Source organism: Ochotona princeps, unplaced genomic scaffold (genome assembly GCF_030435755.1).
Source record: "Ochotona princeps isolate mOchPri1 unplaced genomic scaffold, mOchPri1.hap1 HAP1_SCAFFOLD_2525, whole genome shotgun sequence".
Lineage (NCBI taxonomy): Eukaryota > Metazoa > Chordata > Mammalia > Lagomorpha > Ochotonidae > Ochotona > Ochotona princeps.
The window spans coordinates 15,610-35,709 of NW_026698664.1; the positions used below are offsets into that span (position 1 = coordinate 15,610).

The 20,100-nt window shown below is 40.3% G+C and overlaps 1 protein-coding gene across 1 annotated transcript in view; it reads right to left on the minus strand.

Moving 5' to 3' along the window:
* LOC131479114 (dynamin-1-like protein) overlaps positions 1–20,100 on the minus strand; it is a 43,721-nt gene that overhangs the window by 14,080 nt on the left and 9,541 nt on the right. The window contains exons 6-11 of the mRNA XM_058659700.1: positions 17,127–17,300; positions 15,447–15,538; positions 11,822–11,887; positions 9,454–9,565; positions 4,790–4,942; positions 2,003–2,266 (exon numbers count right to left, since the gene is read on the minus strand). Of these exons, the coding sequence (XP_058515683.1) occupies positions 2,003–2,266; positions 4,790–4,942; positions 9,454–9,565; positions 11,822–11,887; positions 15,447–15,538; positions 17,127–17,300 (861 nt within the window). The remainder of the gene's footprint in view (positions 1–2,002; positions 2,267–4,789; positions 4,943–9,453; positions 9,566–11,821; positions 11,888–15,446; positions 15,539–17,126; positions 17,301–20,100) is intronic.

A 20,100-nucleotide genomic window follows, 5' to 3' on the forward strand; every position in this document is an offset into this window, starting at 1 on the left:
ACAATATCGAAGACGATAATACACGGAGCTGAAACACATAAATATATACATGTACACATCTATATATACATCTGTATACTAAGTGGTTCTCTGTTCGCGCTTGCTTGAAGAGCGTGTAAAAGCACTGGCTGACACACAGTCATATACTTCCGAGCTTTCAGAAAGACTGTCAGCCATCCACACTTCATCTGAGTGTCCCACACTATACGGGGGGGAGGGGTGGTCTACGTGTGTCTACGTAGTAGTATTAGTAGTAGGAGTAGTAGTAGTATTAGTAATAGTAGTAGGAATTGTATTAGTAGTAGTAGTATATGCGTAACGATCAACAAAACACTCTTACATGTGATTTGTGCCTGGCCACTTTTTGTGTAGTGAGGACGCGTAAAAGACGGTGTTTAGAAGGGACGTCGGCTATTAGTAAATCTAGTGATTCTGCTTAGACAGCGTATACATATATATTTGCATATATGTATGTTTCTCTCTCTCTCTCTCTATATATACATATATATATGTCAGTCATTGTGTGTTGGTGCTAGGCAGCTCGCTGGGGAAGTCATATTACGACGCGTACAAGGAGCAGGGCAATACAGTGACGTGATTTTCGAAGCGCGCGCATATCTGCAACTGTTTTCGATGCTTACACGCCTCGTAGGCCGGGCTCTACTTACCACCCCCGCGTGGTCAGTCAGCAGCCTTCCTGCTCCCGTTCCTCGGGGACTGCTGCAGGAGGTGTTCGGCTGCTGAGGAAGAGGCGGAGACGCCGGTGATGCTTCGCACGTAGATACACACATGCATATCCAGACACACACACATACACAGAGACACATAGACACATGAGTTTACGCTGACTCCCACACACACATATATACATATTCACGAATCCACATACTAGAACGGACATACACACACACACACACAAGCACATCCACACAGCCAGACAAATACCATACATAAACAGACACACACACACACATACACACAAAGAAACACACACTACACATATATGTGCCTATCTATCCATCGATGTATATGTATACATGTATACATGTACACTGATGCAAATACGCGCTCACATATATATATATATATATATATATATATTCATTGAGTAGCATACATGCAAGAATGTAAATACGGTATGATGCGCTATCATACATCTCCTTTACATGCCTCGTTATATGGGAGGAGCGCGTGATGATTGTTGCGGTACGCCAGTGAAAAAGCCCAGCACGCGAATGTGTTTGTGATAATATATATATATATATATAGCGAGGGAGAAATATACATATATATATACATACATACATAGATGTATGTCAGTGCAATGTACATTTCTTGCAGCAGCTCTATTACCCTAATATACTATTACTACTACTACGTAGACACATTTTACTTTAGAGTTCTCCCATACAGATATATATATCTCTCTATGTATATGGGTATAGGAACATACGTATAAGGTTGTCTACGTATACGTGGACATTTGTACGGGGCCACCTAAGCATGAACTGTACGCAACACGTGCTGCGGATGGTGTGTGTCTATATATACGTAGAGGGAGGCATACGTGCATTCATTCGTGGTAAACAGAATAGGTGCTCTCTGCATATACGTCAATGCGTTGCTCCTTGGTGTGTGTATCGAAGTCACTGCAGAGGCTCTTTCCCACTACAAAGTGTGTGCATGCTCGAGTGCTCGCTACTAAGGCTGCACTCTCCCTCTAATGGTAGTGCGTAGCATAGGAGTGGAATATCTAGACGCGCAATACAAATAGAGTCACACTGTCTAGCCTACGCCATAAAACACCCCCCCCCCCCCCGCCTGACAGAGTAATTGGACGAGTGTGCTGTTGCTGCTGTCGCTGCTGCCGCTGCTTCGCACGTTGGGGTAAAAGGCCACAAGCAGTGAAAAACGGACCTCCATTACACGAGGCTTGTGGATGTGAAGACCCGCTGTGCTGCAGCAACGGCCCACCCCCCCCCTCTGCTGTGCCCCCGGTCACCGGAGACGACGGGCGGTGCTGCTGCTGCTGCTGGCGCTGTCGTCGATTCCATCGAACTATCGCATTGCCGTTGTTATTTCCGCAGATGCTGCTATTCGTACTGCTGCTGCTGTTGCTTGCACCCATGTGGTTCGTGTTGAAGGCGCCCATATGATTGCTGGTGTTGCAACTCGTACACTGTTGACTTCTGGGCGGGCGAGCATCCGCTGTGAATCTATTGTTCATAAAGTCTGGATGGTTTGTGTTGATATATGCCAGTTCGATCTGCACGCGAAGCACCCACACCAAGACAACACGTCCCACAGTATCACCTTCGTTGCTTCTGACTCTCTCTCTCTCTCGTTGCCTCTTTATATACAAACACACCACAGCAAGCCTTGCACTACAACTGTCTGCGCCTCTTACTCTCTCTCTCTCTCTCTCTACATATATAAAGATATATACAGGAACAAATCATGGGACGTTATACACTACGACGTTTCGGGCCACTGACTCTCTCTCTCTCTCTCTCTCTATATATATATATATATATAAACACACACATAAGAACACATCACGGGAAGCTGTACAGTACGGTCTTCTGGGCCTCACACATACACACACACACACAGGTACACACCCTTTCTCTTTCTCTCTATCTCTATCAATCTATCTCTCTATCTTCCTATCTATCTATCTCCCTATCTCTCTATCTCTCTCTCTATCTCTCAATCTATCTATTTCTCTATCTCTCAATCTATCTATCTCTCTATCTCTCAGTCTATCTATCTCTCCATCTCCCTATCTCTCTATCTCTCTATCTATCTATTTCCTTCTCTCTTTCTATGTATACATATTTACATATATACATATATATGAGGAGATATCAGAAGAAGCTGTATAATGCGACTTCGTGGTTTGCTCACACAGACTCTCTGATTCTTCATGTATAGTTAGGCATCATATACGCTGTCATGGGAATATTGTTGCTAGTCATGATTTGTGTCAGCTCTAATTGAAAGTTTTCATGTATCACTCTCTAAACGGTGACTGCGCGCATTTATATTTGTGTCCATATCTCGCCCTATATGACATCGAGTATATTATTGTATAGCCGGTAGTAGTAGTGGTAGTAGTAGGAGTAGTATGTATTTGTTGTGCTTCTACCAACTGTATACCAGGCAACAAAGAAAACTTCATCTATATGATTGTTTAAGAGATAGTTTGTATTAGTAGTGTGCATGTCAGCTCTATATACTACTCTAGTACATATGTATATATATATATATATATATGTGATTTATATCTGGGCAGCTGGTATTCAAGTTCATGATGGCTCTCTAATATTTCATATATGTTGATGTATAAGGGATGGCAGTATGCATTTGTTCTGTTTTTTACATCAGCTCTAGAAATGTATTTCCATACATATTATTTTATATCATTATATTATGTAGTAGTACTATTGTCTGGAAATGGGAGAGGTCGTAGTATTTCTTTGTGCTCATGCAAACTGTGTAACAACAGTACATATAATATTGTCTCTCACTGGTTGGTCCTACTTCCATGAGTGAGTTCATGTCAGCACTGTGACATTACATACACATAATATATACTAAGGGAATATATGTAGTATGTATATTTGTTGTGCTCAAGCCAGCTGTGTATTACAATACATATAGTATTGGCTCTCAAAAGGAAGGTAGTATGCCGTTATGTGTTGTCCTCATGCCAGCTGTGTGTATTACAATACATATAGTATTGGCTCTCAGAAGTAAGGTAGTATGCCGTTACGTGTTGTGCTCATGCCAGCTGTGTGTATTACAATACGTATAATATTGGCTCTCAAAAATAAGGTAGTATGCCGTTATTGGTTGTGTTCATGTCAGCTGTGTATACATCATTATTAGCCTTGTGCGTGAGTAGTTATTATGTAAGTTCATGTCAACTCTATAACATTTTTTGTATGTATATATATATATCAATAGTCTAGGAGGTAGTCGTATGTATTTGTTGTGTTCATATAGCTGTATAATAGTACATATAATATTGTCTCTCGGAGATAGTAGTTTGCGATTTTACGTGTGAGTTCGTGTCATATATGTATATATGTAGATGCATAATGCTGTGTCTAACGTGTAAGTTTCTATTATTATTGAGATAATAATACTGTTGCTTGTGTGTTTACGAAGTTGTTACCGGCTACTTGTATGATATTAAGTATCACACGCATGCATACACATGCATATATATATATGCATATATATGTATAATGTTGTGTCTAATGTGCAACTCTGTAACATCACAAAGATAATACTATTCGTGTACCTATTGAGTCGTTTTAGGTACCTATAGGATGTCATGTCTCATACAAATGCATATGCATGCACGTAAATATATATATATATATAGGTGTATAATGACGTGTGCATTGGGTAACTCCTTACTATTAGTATAACGATACCCTTTATGTGTTTTAGAGGTTGTTTAAAGTTACCCGTATGATATTACGTATCATTCGCATGCATATACATGAGCTTTTATGCATATATACATATGTCTATATATAAGTTGTGTCTAATGTGGAATACTCCTTTGTTACTCTAATAGTAGTAGTAGTAGCTATTGTGTTTTGAGAGGTCATATAAGTGACCTGTATGATATTATGTATCATACACATGCATGTCCATGAGCTCCCATGCATATACACATATATATATATATATGTTGTGTGTAATGTGCAATACTTTATTATCACTCTAATCGTACTGGTGACTACTTTGTGTCTGAGAGCTTGTTATGAGTTACCTGTATGATGTTATGAATCATTTGATACGTAGGGGCCAAACATCTCCGAAGGACGCCTCGTACAACTTCCATCACGCGCTCCCGCAGACATGCGAAGCGCGACATCTCCGCTAATTCACACTTCTCGACAATTTTTTGAAGTTCCTCATATACCTGCAGTAGCAGCATTATATTACAATCAGCCAGGAAATCGCTGCATGGCGAATCAGAAAAGACAGAAAGACTTCTCTGAGGAAAGAGGCACAAGGGAAAACCAGCTACCATCCCTTGGCCCGCGGATTTCTTTTCAGTACAATTATGCGTGCGAATCAACGCAAACACCTGCGTATGTGTCCTTGTGCTATTGAGTGTATTTGAGCGTGTGTTTGTGTCTGTGTCTGTGTGTGTGTCTGTCTGTTTGTATGTGTGTGTGTGTATGTGGGGATGAACGTGTTGTAGTCGCCGTTGTAGTAGTAGTAGTAGCATGAGTACTATACACGAGCCACCTGCGACAGATGTCAGCGTGCGAAAGTGCACTGACGATAATAGTTATAATAATACTACTATCACTAAAAATACTAATGATGATAATAATATTACTACTTATATTAATAATTCTTCCTGTCTGTTTCTCTTTAAAGGGAGGTGTTCCTCCCACATATATGTGTGTGCACGTGATGAAGAACAGAGGCAAAAGAAGCGAAATCATGCCACCCTCTCCTTCTCTTCACAAAGTGTGTGTACCTACGTGGAAGTCAACAGTCTCATGTATTACTCCTCTCACAGAAGAACGACAGTGAGATACTTATGAGAGTGCAGGACAACGAGAATATTGCTGTTTATTGCTGTAAATTTTTCTAAGTTCTCACTCGTTTTGAAGCCTAAAAAGCGAAACACCGAGAAAAAAAGAAAGAAGTGAACGGAGAGAAGAGGCAACAACAGATACAGAAGCAACGGGTTACTGCGTGCGTCAGGTTATAGCTCAAAGAAAACTGTATCGAAATTACGTCAAACAACTATACGCACAAGAAACACGTATATGTTGGTGTCTTGTGTTTTCACATTCAGACCCAGACGCACACAGCGTAGACGGAGGACGGTGCCTCACGGAGAACAAGCCACGTTGTTGTCTGCATGTATTAAAGACTAAATCATGCTTGCTGCTACGAGCCTTTTTGAAGAAACGCCCACACACACGCCCTTTTGTATACATATATATATATATATGCATATGTGTATATTGACGTCCACTTTCAGAAAGCAGAGGCTAGAACAAGCCTACTGTTGGTGGTTCCTCTTTATATAAAGATCAGCACGTAGGCGCTCAGGCACATATATATATATATATATATATATATATTGTATGCATGTATGTCTCAGTACGTTACTGCAGCGACCACAGGCACAAAGGCCAGCTGCTAGCGACCTCTGTGTGTTACGACCACCACATAGGCACTCAGGCATATGTACAGATGGATATATGTGCAATCAGGCATATACACATATGGATACTTATGAACTCAGGCACATATACATTTGTATATATATGAACTCAGACATATATACATATATACGCATATATGTAAAACAGTATGTGCTTTGGAAGGAAAGATGTGTACACACGGAGGGAGGAGCAACAAACCGAAGACAGAAAGGGACGGAGACGCGTAAAGAAGAAGAAAGACGGCGACTGACACATGAGGAAAGAAAGAGAGAGTCAGACGTACGAGTGAAAGACGTCGTGAGAGAGGAAAACAGATAATGAAACAGAGAGACTGATAGTGAGACGGAAAGAGATATTGATAGTAGAGACACAGAGAGTGAATGAGACAAAGACAGTGAGAGAGACAGGGAGAGGTAGTGAGGGAGAGAACTAGTGACGGAGAGGGACGGAGAGATACAGAGAGAGAGATAGAGAGATACAGAGAGAGAGCGAAAGAGAAACAGACAGACAGGCAGACTGTGAGAGAGACAGACACGGAGAGGTAGTGAGGGAGAGAACTGGTGACGGAGAGGGACGGAGAGATACAGAGAGAGATAGAGAGCGAGAGAGATACAGAGAGAGAGAGAGAAGAAGAGACAGACAGACAGGCAGATCGTGAAAGATAGAGACAGTCAGACCGACAGACAGTCTCACAGGGGAATGCTAAGGTTGAGAGTCGAGGAGGGCACGATGTAAAGAATCATAATCAGAGAGCTCGAAGGAGAAAAAAAGAAGAGAGACAAGGAGAGAGAGAAACGTATGGCAGGGGATATACAGAGAGAGGTATTGAGGGAGAGACAGTGAGAGAGAGAAGAAGACAGAGCGCTAGTGACAGAAAGAGAGATATCCACAGTAGGAAACGAGGAGCGCGAGGTAAATAGAGAATACAAGCCGGAGATTGAGTGAGAAGACAAATGCGACTAAAGGAGAGAAAGGTGCTGGGGGGATCGAGAGAGAGACCGAGATAAAGAGAGAGAGAGAGAGAAAGACCAGCAAGGAGAGAGAGAGAGAGGGAGGTGGCGAGCTGCCACGGAGAGCAAAATAGTTGGAAGCCGTCTATCAGCACACCGTATGGTATGTTGCTGCTGCATGTGGGCGAGGTCAAGCACGTGATTCTAGCCACTCTGCATGATGCGAGGGGGGTCATATATACGTATATATATGTATATATATGGATATACATATATATATCCATATATACATATATGTGTATATATATATGCACATATAGCTATACACATGACGTATATATACATGTGGTTCACCATTCACTGCGTAAGTTTCCTACGTATATTTCATGTGTAGAGGGAAAATATGTCTAGTTCTTCTTTTGACGTTTCTAGGAAGAGCGAAAAGTGAAAGTCTGCTTGGCGTAGAAAACTCTATCATCAGATCTTGTGGGTGTCGGCTAACAAAACATATAAACACTCACTGGGTTTACGTCTAACATGCTTCTACGACAAGCAACAAATTGAGAGCAATGTCTCAGTACTTACATGTATATATATGTATACATATAATGTAATCTGCTACATGTTTCGTTCGTCCTCTCTCTATATATGTATGTACATGTACATATACATATGTATATTGATGTACATACATATATATATATATGCGTATATGAAAGTGTACATAGATAAGTATGTTTACATTTACATATATATATGCTGCAACACGTATCAATCTCGCTCTTTCTTTTTTTCTCTCTCTCTTTCTCTGTACACACAGGTATATATATACACACCAGTATTTACAGAAGTATATGTCGTCAACTATATGTACCTCTAAGTCGTGATCCTTCCCGGTATACACGTATACACATATATATTAACATGTGATCTGCAATATATATATCTGTACTTATTTCCTCTCTATCTCTCTTTGTCTTCCTGAGAGTATATAAGCCTATATATGCATAAATGGATATGCCAGTGAGCTGGCAAGTAAAGACGAATCGGCACCGAAAGCAGCGATTTACCAGACCCCTCCGCCACCAAAGCTGAATCGGGTCGTTCATAACTCCCTAGACGCTGCACGTCCCTTACACGGCGCGTACATGCAGTCCTCACTGAACATACAGACGTATATACTCACAAATAGCCACGTACACATCGAACATATAACCACATACACTCACACATATATGTATGTATATATGTTTGTATATATACGTACACACCGAAGACACAAATATGTATACTCACACATATACAGACACCGGACATACAGACACATATAAAAACATATATATACGTACACACCGATTGTACAGACACATATATTCACTTGTGTATATACGTACACACTGCACATATACACACACATATCCTCACATGTATAAATATTTATACACTGTACATATAGACATACATGCTGAACAAATACATACGTACACAATGAGCATACAGACACATGTACTCACGTGTATATATACGTGTACAATGAACACACAAGTATATGCACCCTCACGTATAAGTATGTTTACCCACCCAAGTCACAGACACATCTACTCACATCTACATACACATATGTATACATATATATATATATATATACATATGTTCACTGAAGCTATAGAGACATATACTCACATATATATATATATATATGTCCACTGAAGCTACAGAGACATATACTCACATATATATATATATGTCCACTGAAGCTACAGAGACATATACTCACATATATATATATATATATATATGTGTCCACTGAAGCTACAGAGACATATACTCACATATATATATATATATATGTCCACTGAAGCTACAGAGACATATACTCACATATATATATATATATATATATATATATATATGTGTCCACTGAAGCTACAGAGACATATACTCACATATATATATATATACGTCCACTGAAGCTACAGAGACATATACTCACATATATATATAGGTACACGCCGGATATACATGCACCTCTAGCCACGTACAGTAGTATTTATGCACACAAACGTCGACGTACTTGGAGACGTTTGTGTACGAGAACTCATCTTTCGACATACATGTATGTACACACCAAGATACACCTACATACCCTGGACTGTCCCCAGACGTGGCAGCATGGTTGTTCGTGCTGTAAGACTGGATCAGACAGTCTAATGGCATCTATGGCATTCTGTCAGAGCACGCAGGCTTGCTTTTGATTATCTAAAGGCGCCTTCCGTGGCCACCTCCCCCACCTGATCGACGCATTGCAGTGACGGTGTTTCAAGCTGCTGAATTTGTTTTCGCACGAGTATCTCAAAGGCACCTTCGGGTACAAACAAAGCTGCTTTCGGCCCCGTGGCGTTTCTGCAGAGGAGGCAGCAACACACGAAAAAGACATCATTTTGAGTAGTAGTTGAATCTCACCTCTCTCTCCCTTCCCGGCTCCGCTGCGAGCGTCACGCCTGCGCAAACGGGTGGAGGAGAGCGGGGGCGGGGAGGAAGGGTACGGCGAAGAAGCACGAAGGGCAGCTATTAAGAGAAGCTCTCTTGAATAACGTATGTAAAGAGCACCCACGCTTAATATTGCGAAGTAGAATGATATATGTATACATATATATATATATATATATATATGGAGAACATGTACTCAAAGTTGCTTGGTAGAGTGACATACATATGGATGACATATGTTAGAGGTTGCTATTCAGTAAAGTAACATATATATGGAAATCATATACTTACAGATGCTCAGTACAATTATATATATACATATATCTATATATGTATATACGGAGGACATATATTTTGAGTTGCTAAGTAGAGTAACATATAGTAGAGCAACACATATATATGGAGAATATATATTCACAAATCTTCAGTGGGGTGAATAACAGATATATGGACGAAATACAGTCGAAGATAAACTCAGTAGAGCTACATACAAAATGAGAAAGAATATTTATACATGCTCAGTAGGCTAGGATACGTGAAGCGGACATATATTCATAAATCTTCAGTAGACAGGCATACATAAGGAGGATGTATATTCAGAGTTGCTCAGTAGAATGGTAGGTGTGAGGAGGACATATATTAACAGATGCTCGGTCCAATATTAACATATATAAGAAGAACATGAATATCAAAAAGTGCTCATTAATATAACATATGTGAGGATGACATATTCTTACATATAGAGTCGTTCAGTATAATTACATAAATAGGGATGACATCTACTTGAAGGTGACTAGTAGAATAGAATACATCAGCAGAGTACGTATTTAATAAATGTCTGTACAATAACATACGTAAGGAAGACACGTAAATTCAAAGACGCTCAGTACCGTAATACACATCAGGGGACATCTATATGTATGTATATATATTTATGTATATATATATGTATAAGTAAAGATGCCCAGTAGAATAACATATGTGAGGAGGGCACACATATTGAGAGATGTTAAATGGAGTAGCATTTATAAGGGCGCATATATATATATATATATATATATATGCGTATATAACATGGTTGGCGGCATATACATGGCATAGTTGCCGACAGATATACATAACACTATTGCCTGCATATATATATATATATATGAAGATGTCCAATGGAATAACATATGTAAGGAGGACACGTATATTGAGAGACGTTACATAGACTAACATATATGAGGGCGCATATATCTATATATATGTATATATATATATATATATAAAGATGCCCAATGGAATAACATATGTGAAGAGGACATTTTAAATTCAAAAATGCTCAGTAAAATAAACTATATAATCAGGACATACATTTAGAGAGGCTAAGTAGAACGACATATATAAAGAGGTATGGTGACTGATGCGCCCTTAAACATATGAAGAAACACTGCCACATCTTCACATATATATATATATCTATACACACACAATGATACACCCAGTACAGAGGCACGAACTGATGTAATGGAGCGACAGGCAGACAACACGATTTTACATAAAGAGGTGAGACTCTGTTGCTTGCATATATCTAGCTTCATTGCCAGCCAGTATATATATATATATATACGCTATCAGCAACTTGTCATTTCGTTGCCAACATGGATATTTACATATATATATATATATACTTGTTCCTTGCGTATACATATGCTTCCTGCCAGCATATATGTATCTATATTGCCAGAATATATATTCTTAGCTGTCAGCATATCTATGGCACTGTTGCCAGCAAATATATTGAACTGCTGCGAGCGTATATATATATGTACATCACTGTTGCCAGCGTATAAGTATAGATTGGTTGTCCCCATAAATATTGAATTGTTGAGAGGATATACATACAGAATGATTGCCGGGATATATGTGAAATTGTTGCCAGCATATGCACAACATTGTTGCCAGCATGTATATAACATGGTTGGAGGCATATATATGGCATAGTTGCCGACAGATATACATAACACTGTTGCCAGCATAAATATAGGATTGCTGCCAGCATATAAATAGAATGCTTGCCAGCATATATACAACATTGCTGCCAGCATATAGATACATATATATATACGTATATATATATACATATATATAAGTATGTATTTTTCTTCAAGAGAAAAGGCTTATTACCGTATTGCCGTGCGTATTTCCTGGTCTGAGAGCCCCTCGAGTGGATCAAATTCTGCAAGTGCTCGACTGCAATAATAAATTTCGAGGCAATTAAAATCAGTTAGAAATTAACAACGAAGAAGGAGGAGAAAGCAAAAGGTCAATGAAAACAAGATAACAGAGCCATCTTTCAGCGAACGCTCGACACACACATTTCCTCCTCCATCTGCACTCCATACGTATACACGTAATACTCCCACGCTCTATTTCAGCGCCACTACGTGCATGCACATTATATATGTGAGTGGTACCGAAGTACGTGTAGTTCACGGCAGGGTAGTACACCTTCAATGGACACTCTCCCTCATAATGGAATAAAAAGGTCCACACGAGACACCGCGCATGCGCTTTGAAGACATTAAGGCCCTCAAAACGCACAAGCGGTCCTGCTACCATTCGCCCCGTGGACTTGCGGCTCATTCCTGCACAATGTTCAAGCGTGTATAGCCTTCCCATACAGACGTGCACGCACACACACACACACACATACCTCCCCAGACACACACACGAACACACAGCGAAAGATCATATACATCTACGTCGCTAGATTCTACACACGCACAAATATATGTGTAGCTACAGGTATATATAGGGGTAGGTGTGTACATGTATGAGGATACATGTGTTAATGTATACGATTACGTGCGTATTTATATGTAAGTGCATGTGTATATGTATAAACGTACATGTGTTTATGTGTATAGCTATATTCGTACGTGCATACATGTGTATATATATAAGATTGCATGTGTATATGTATATATGGAAGAATCTAAGCATATATGTATGGGTACATGTGTATGTGCATGTGTATACGTAGGCGTATATATGGGGATGTGTATTTGTACAGTGAATATGTTTGGGTGCATGTGTGTGTATATATATGTAGAATGTTATCTGCTGACCCACAAGAACAACCTGCTTACGAGAGGAGAAATGGACACTAGGGAGCATGGCAGCTCATATGTCAAACCAATCATGCCAGAGGAATATATATATATATATATATATATATGTATTTACATATATATAGGCCAGAGGAATATATATATATATATGTATGTATTTGTATGTATATATATAGGGTAGGTGGAGAGGTGTGTGTGGACAGTGATGTGTGAGACTTCAGTAGTTCGCTATAACGTGGGCTTGCCTTTAAGTGAATGCACATGATACACACACCACAGTGTGCAACTTCGGTAGTTGATACATCTCCTGGTCGTTGAGTTGTTGCTGAGTGCAGTGCAGGGGGAGGGGTGGGGCTGCAGCAATACCGTCGTCTTGTATACACCACCTACTCGCACAGGGAAAGAAGGCGTGGAAGCTTCCTGCGTATATGCAGGACCTACACTCTCACAATTCATATGGTGACCCCTTTAGAAGCTCTGCTTGCATATGACTAAGTATGTCCTTCTCTCTCCTTTCTTTCTTTCTTTCTTTCTCTCTCTCATACATTTGAACAGACAACTTTTTCTCAAACCCAGTTTACTGAAGCGGTGATCTAGATATTACAAAAAGACATGTAGGTCTGATTTCTTTTTGTAGTCTGTAAGATGTTTTTGTCTGCTCTTTCTACTCTTATTCAATCAAGAGTCGAGCAGAAGACTGCCTGTGGGCTACGCCACTACTGTTTTCAGCTAAGAAGGCTCTCATATATCCCCGTATTATTCTCATACCTACTACGCTGCTTCCCATCACACACGAACAGAGAGCAATATATGTCTCCTACCCTCTCCCACAACGCACGTTTGCTGGTTTCTGATTAGTACGTCCTTTGTACATCTAACACACACACACACACACATATTCGATAGACTTCATAAGGAAAGACCCACACGTGTACCTCTGTGTCCCTAAAAACTTGTTTTCATACATACGAAGAGACGCTTATGTCTGTGGACGCACATGTTTGCACGTATAATAACTGTGAAATTATCTACAACTGCTGCCACTTCTACTATCAATACATCATCCACTTCATGAGAAGTACTACTATTAAGAAAGGCAGGTGGGAGGAGATTGAGACTGTGCGCGTACGTCTGCCGACTGCATATATATATATATATATATAGATAGTCAGATAGATAGATATACACCTATGAATATATATATATATATAAATGGTGCGAGGAAGATGATGAGAGAGTGTATGTGTTTGTGGGCGCAATATATATACATACAGATATATAGACATATACGAATACATATATACATATATATATAAATTGTGCGGGGAAGTTGATGAGACAGTGTACGTCTCTGTAGGCGCTATATGTATACATATATATTTATATATAGAAATATTTACCTATGAATATATATATATATATTGTGCGATGAAGATGATGAGAGAGTGTGTGTGTTTGTGGGCGCAAGAGACTGCGCGTATGTGTAATACTCCCTACAACTACTGCCACTACTACTACTACTACTGCCACTACTACTACTACTACTACTACTACTACTACTACTACTACTGCCACTACTACTACTACTGCCACTACTACTACTACTACTACTATTACAACCCCCCTTTCATTAGAAGTATAATTTATGTATGAGGGTAGTTGGGTGTATACTGAGTGTGTGAGTTAATGTATGGCTGCTTTCGTGGGGCTGAGAAAAGTTTATTACATAAGTGCATACTACTTTCTGCTGTTGCAATTACCGGGCAACTGCTGAAGAGACACGGTGGTGCTACTGTCTGTGTGTACATATATTTTGACTTGTCTACTAATGCTCTAAACCGAGACTTCTAGTATCACTACTAGTGCTAATATTACTACTACTGGTAGTACCTCTACTAATACTACTAGTGCTACTACTATGACCACCATTACTACTATTACTTCTACTACTACTAGTAGTAGTAGTTCGACTATTGCTCGCCCTTACTACTAGTACTTCTAAGACTATTATGACGACTAATACTACTACTACAACTACTATAACTGCTGCTACTATTGCTCCCTCGTGCTCCTATTACATCTGGCGCTATTGTCATTGTTATAACTACTGATTCTACTACCACTACCATGACAACTATTTCTCCCTCCTACTTTTAGTACATCTAGTATGAGAGTATTATTACTACTACTATTATTATACCTACTACTACTACTACGTGTTGTACAACTACTTCTCGCATTATAGCTACCAGTACTTGTGTAGTGCTACTATTACTACTACTCTTACCAGTGCTACCACTACTGTTACTATTAGTACTAGTACTCTCACAATTGTTCGTCCTCCATCCTACTACTAGATCTAGAACTATTTTTACCCGCATTTCTTCTACCATTACTGCTACTATTAATACTCCTACAAGTATCTCCCCCCCCTTCCACTAGTACGTCTGGTACTAGTATTATCACTATGTCTACTATCACTACTACCACCACCACTACTACTATGACAACTACTTCTCGCTTCTACCACTAGTACTTCTAGCACTACTACTACTACAACTACTTCTCATAATAATACAACGACATTGCTATTTCTTCTACTACTACGATTATCATTATCACAGCTGTTCTCTCCTTCCTAGAGTGTGTCTGTAGGAACAAGAAAAAGGGTGACTGACCTATACCAATCATGAAAGATAAAATTTATTCGCGCGCCTCCCATCAGTTGCTCCGACGTCTGCTGCGCTTGCAGCTTCCCGTCGATAACATCCTGGAAGGCGTCACACACCACAAACACATTTGCATGCAGCAGTAGGTCTCTTTCGAAAGCATAATGAACTGCTATCATTTCGTTTGCATCTGTGCACGTCTGCGAGAACAACTATCACCACATGGTATACGTACGCTGTTATCGTTTCTCTTGCATTTTCTAAGAAACCACTACCACCGCCCATGATCTATGTACACTATACTCGAGTCTCGTTTGTCTGTGTGTGCACAGGCTCAACAGAGGAGTATTAATACTACCACCGTATACACAGTACCGGAGTCTCTAATACAGGAGAGGCACTGACCACCGAGAGCTACACATATGTGTCTTCTTCAATTCCTATCAAATCTCTGTGTGTGTGTGTATGCATGTTTGATGTTGTGCCGACGACGTAGTTGGTAGACCCCAACAAACAACGTGCGTTTTGCGCGAGAGGAGGAGAAATGTACACTGTGTGTCTGTTTGTGGGCGTGCATATGTGTATGTGTGTATGTCTGTAACTAGTGTTTGCGTGTGTGGGTGTGTATGTGGGTATGTGTGTAACTCGTGTGTGTGTTTGTGTATGCACGTGTGCATGTGTGTATATGCCCGTGGATGTGTATGTAAGCATGTGTGCATATGTGTGTGTGTGTGTGTGTAGGCGTGCATGTGTGTATGTGTCTGTGTATGTGTGTATCTGTGTGTGTGTGTGTGTGCACGCGTGTAACTCGTGTGTGTGTGTGTGTGTCTGTCTGTCTGTACGTGTGCATGTCTGTATATGTGTGTGTGTGTGTGTATGTGTGTAAGTCGTCTGTGTGTGTACGTATGTATGTATGCTTGTTACTCATACGAAGTGCTACTGTACCAAATCGCATTGAAGGATGGAGAGCATATAAAACTGATATCTGCCTCGACAGTGAATAACAGATGGCAAAACGGTGCGTGCGTATGTGTGTGTGTGTGTGTGTGTGTGTGTGTCCCCGTGTGTCTCCCCCTGCGTGTATATATACGTGTATGTGAATACGTATGTGTGTTTGTGTGCGTGTATGTGTATGTGTCTGCCGTTCTGCGTGTGTGTGTGTGTATACGTATATAGTGGTTGTCGGGTATGCGGAGCCGTCTGTATATACGTACGAGGCTGTATGTCTGTATGTTCACACGCACGTAATACATGTAACGTAAATCTACAAAATGGTTTCGCACTGTGCGCCTACGTGTCTGTAGTACATGCACACATATAAACGGCGTCACAGACAAACACACAAACATACACACACACACACACACACACACATCCACACAGACTCACACCCACACACACAAACACACACATACATACACACTGAGTAAGTGTAGCCTCGTACTCTATACGTACCTGTATATACACATATATATATATATATAAATCAAGAGAGAGAGAGATAGAGAGAGAGACAAGGGGAGAGAGAGATATATACATGTATACAAACACACACATTCATATATATATATATATATACATACATACGTATACTTTATATAGACCGAGAGAGAGCCGTTGATATGAGTGTCTCCTGGGCATGCAGTGTATGTAAGACTTTTTTAGACAAATGAAAATGAAGACACCCACCTGGAAGTTTCGAGCAAACTTGGAGAAGAAATGAAGCAGAAGGGCCCCAGGATTTGCTTTAGCCTCCACTAAGGGGTCACCGTAATTGGCAAGCTCTGCTTCTGTCTGCTGCATTAGCACAGCTACTTTTCTGCGCAGCTCAGGCAGCGCTTGCCTTACGTGACTTAAGAGCAGCTATTATAGAAAGCCCCCAAAACAGCACACAGTCAGTCAGACAGACACACATTACGTCCAAGCAACAGCCGCCCACAGCAGCAACAGACAACCACAGAACACAGTAAGAGCAGAGCACAGCAATAGCACACCACAGCAACTGCACACAGCGACAACGCACAGCCAGAGTAACACAACACAGTGGCAATTGACAGTAATAGCACACACAACCACAGGAGCAGAACGCCACAGTGTGGCGGATAGCGGAGTAAAAAGGGAAACACCCACAGCACACAGAAATAGCACACAGTAAATGCACACACCAACAGCATGCAAGGCTGACGCACACCAACTGCACACAATCACAGCACACCACCGTACCAGCACACCACCACAGAAACAGTACACAGCAATAGCACACAGCAGTACCACACACTAATGGCACACCACAGTAACAGCACGCAGCAACAGCACGCAGCAACCACACACTACGATAACAGCACCCAGCAATAGCACACAGCAATAACAGCACACAGCACAAGCACGCCACAGTCACAGTGCACAGCAATAGCACACAGCAGTATCACACACTAATGGCACACCACAATAACAGCACGCAGCAACAGCACACTACAATAACAGCACCCAGCAACAGCACACAGCAATAAGAGCACACAGCACTAGCACACCACAGTAACAGCACACAGCAATAGCACACCGTGATAGCACACGACGGCAATAGCACAACACAGCAAGAGAACACAGTCACAGCACCAAATGTCAGCGAGAGAACACACTACAGTAACAAGACGCCACACCGAAAAGCGACCACGCGGTTACCACACACTGACAGCACCCCACAGCAGCAGCACACCACAGCAACACAACCCCACAGCACCAGCAAATCACAGCAACACAACACCACAGCAACACAACCCCACAGCACCAGCACCCCACAGCACCAGTGGACCACAGCAACAGCACGTAGTAAGAGTACACAGCGACAGAACACAGTAACAGCACACGATAGTAGCAGCACACCAGAGTACCAGCACATCACAGCAGGACAAAACACGGACAACATCGGGCGGCAACTGTATACATATATATATATATATATATATATACGTATATATATGTGTAGTGGCAAGAGAATATATATATATATATATATGCAGTGGTTAGAGAATATCTACATGTAGAGTAACGAGAAAATATATATAAATATACATGTGTTACGTTGATGAGTACACAGAATCAGCAGCTCACCGGCGCCACCCCCACAGACAAGAATACGCAAGACGATAGAGGAAGGCAAGTCATTGAAGTATGCAAGCTGGTTACATATACACAGCTATGCTATGTTTGATGTGCTTACTCCGTAAATATATATATATATATATATGTGCTTACACCGTATATGTGTACATATATATATATATATATGTGTTTACACCGTAAATGTATATATATATATATGCTTACACCGTAAATGTATATATATATATATATGTATATGTGCTTACACCGTAAATATATATATATATATATATATGTGCTTACACCGTAAATGTATATACATATATATATGCTTGTTGCTGTATCTCTCTCATTTGCAACTACGACAGATAAGAGGGCATGGATGGAGGAAGGGCCGGAGAAACGCACTCGTCCCTTTCCTTGGAAAACACAGCGATATACTCAAGTTTACCCCTTACAAACGTACATATATCCCATATAGATATAGATATATAGATATATGTATGCGCCATGGCAAGAGGGTATATACATATATATATATACATGGGCAGTGGCAAGAGAATATGCACATGTGCCGCGACGAGAAAATATATATAAATATAGATATGCGGTGTCAAGGGAGAGCATATAGATATATATATATATACATGTGCACTGGTGATAAAACTTGTACATATATACATATATACATATATACATATATATGTACTCTGGCGAAGAAATGTGTATACGTGCACCGAGAAGAAATTATAGATATGTCTTGAGAAGAGAATATATACACATTTAGATAGACAAGCATGTGTGTGTATGTGCAGCGGCTAGAGAAACTGCTGCATATAGCAGCAATTCTTTTGAAGCAGAGCGATGCGACGTTGTAGCAGCAACGGGCGCCACCAAAGGTCCTTGCCACTGACAGCACTTGGTGTCACTCACAATTACTACCAAATGTAGTAGAGAGGTGTTGACAATTACCAGTTACCTTTCAGTCAGTCATTTCACATTCTATACTCTCATATAAATGTATATATATGTATTTGCGTACATATATCAATCTATATATATATAGATGTATACGTGTGACTTTGGAGAGACAGAGAGAGAACAACATACACATGAAACGAAGCAAAACGATAAAATACTGCAGGCGCGTCAATATCAGTACAGCAGTAGAGTACTATACGCTAACTACTATTGTAGGAATATGCTATGCGTCAGCAGTAGAGTAATACATTTCAACTACTATCATAAATATATGCTACCCTTCAGCAATACTGCGATGCCCTTCAACTACTCCTTTTACTGCTAATACTACTACTACCACTACCACTACTACTAACACTACTGACACTACTACTACTGATACTACGACTACTGCTACCACTACTACTACTGTATATATATATATATGCTACCTTGGAGCAATACTGCAGTGCCCTTCAGCTACTTCTACTACTGCTACTGCTATTACTACTGCTACTACTACGAATACTGGTAATACTGCAACTAGTAGTAATAGCAAGAGGGATATGCTGCCCTTGAACAATAAAAAAAGAAACAACTC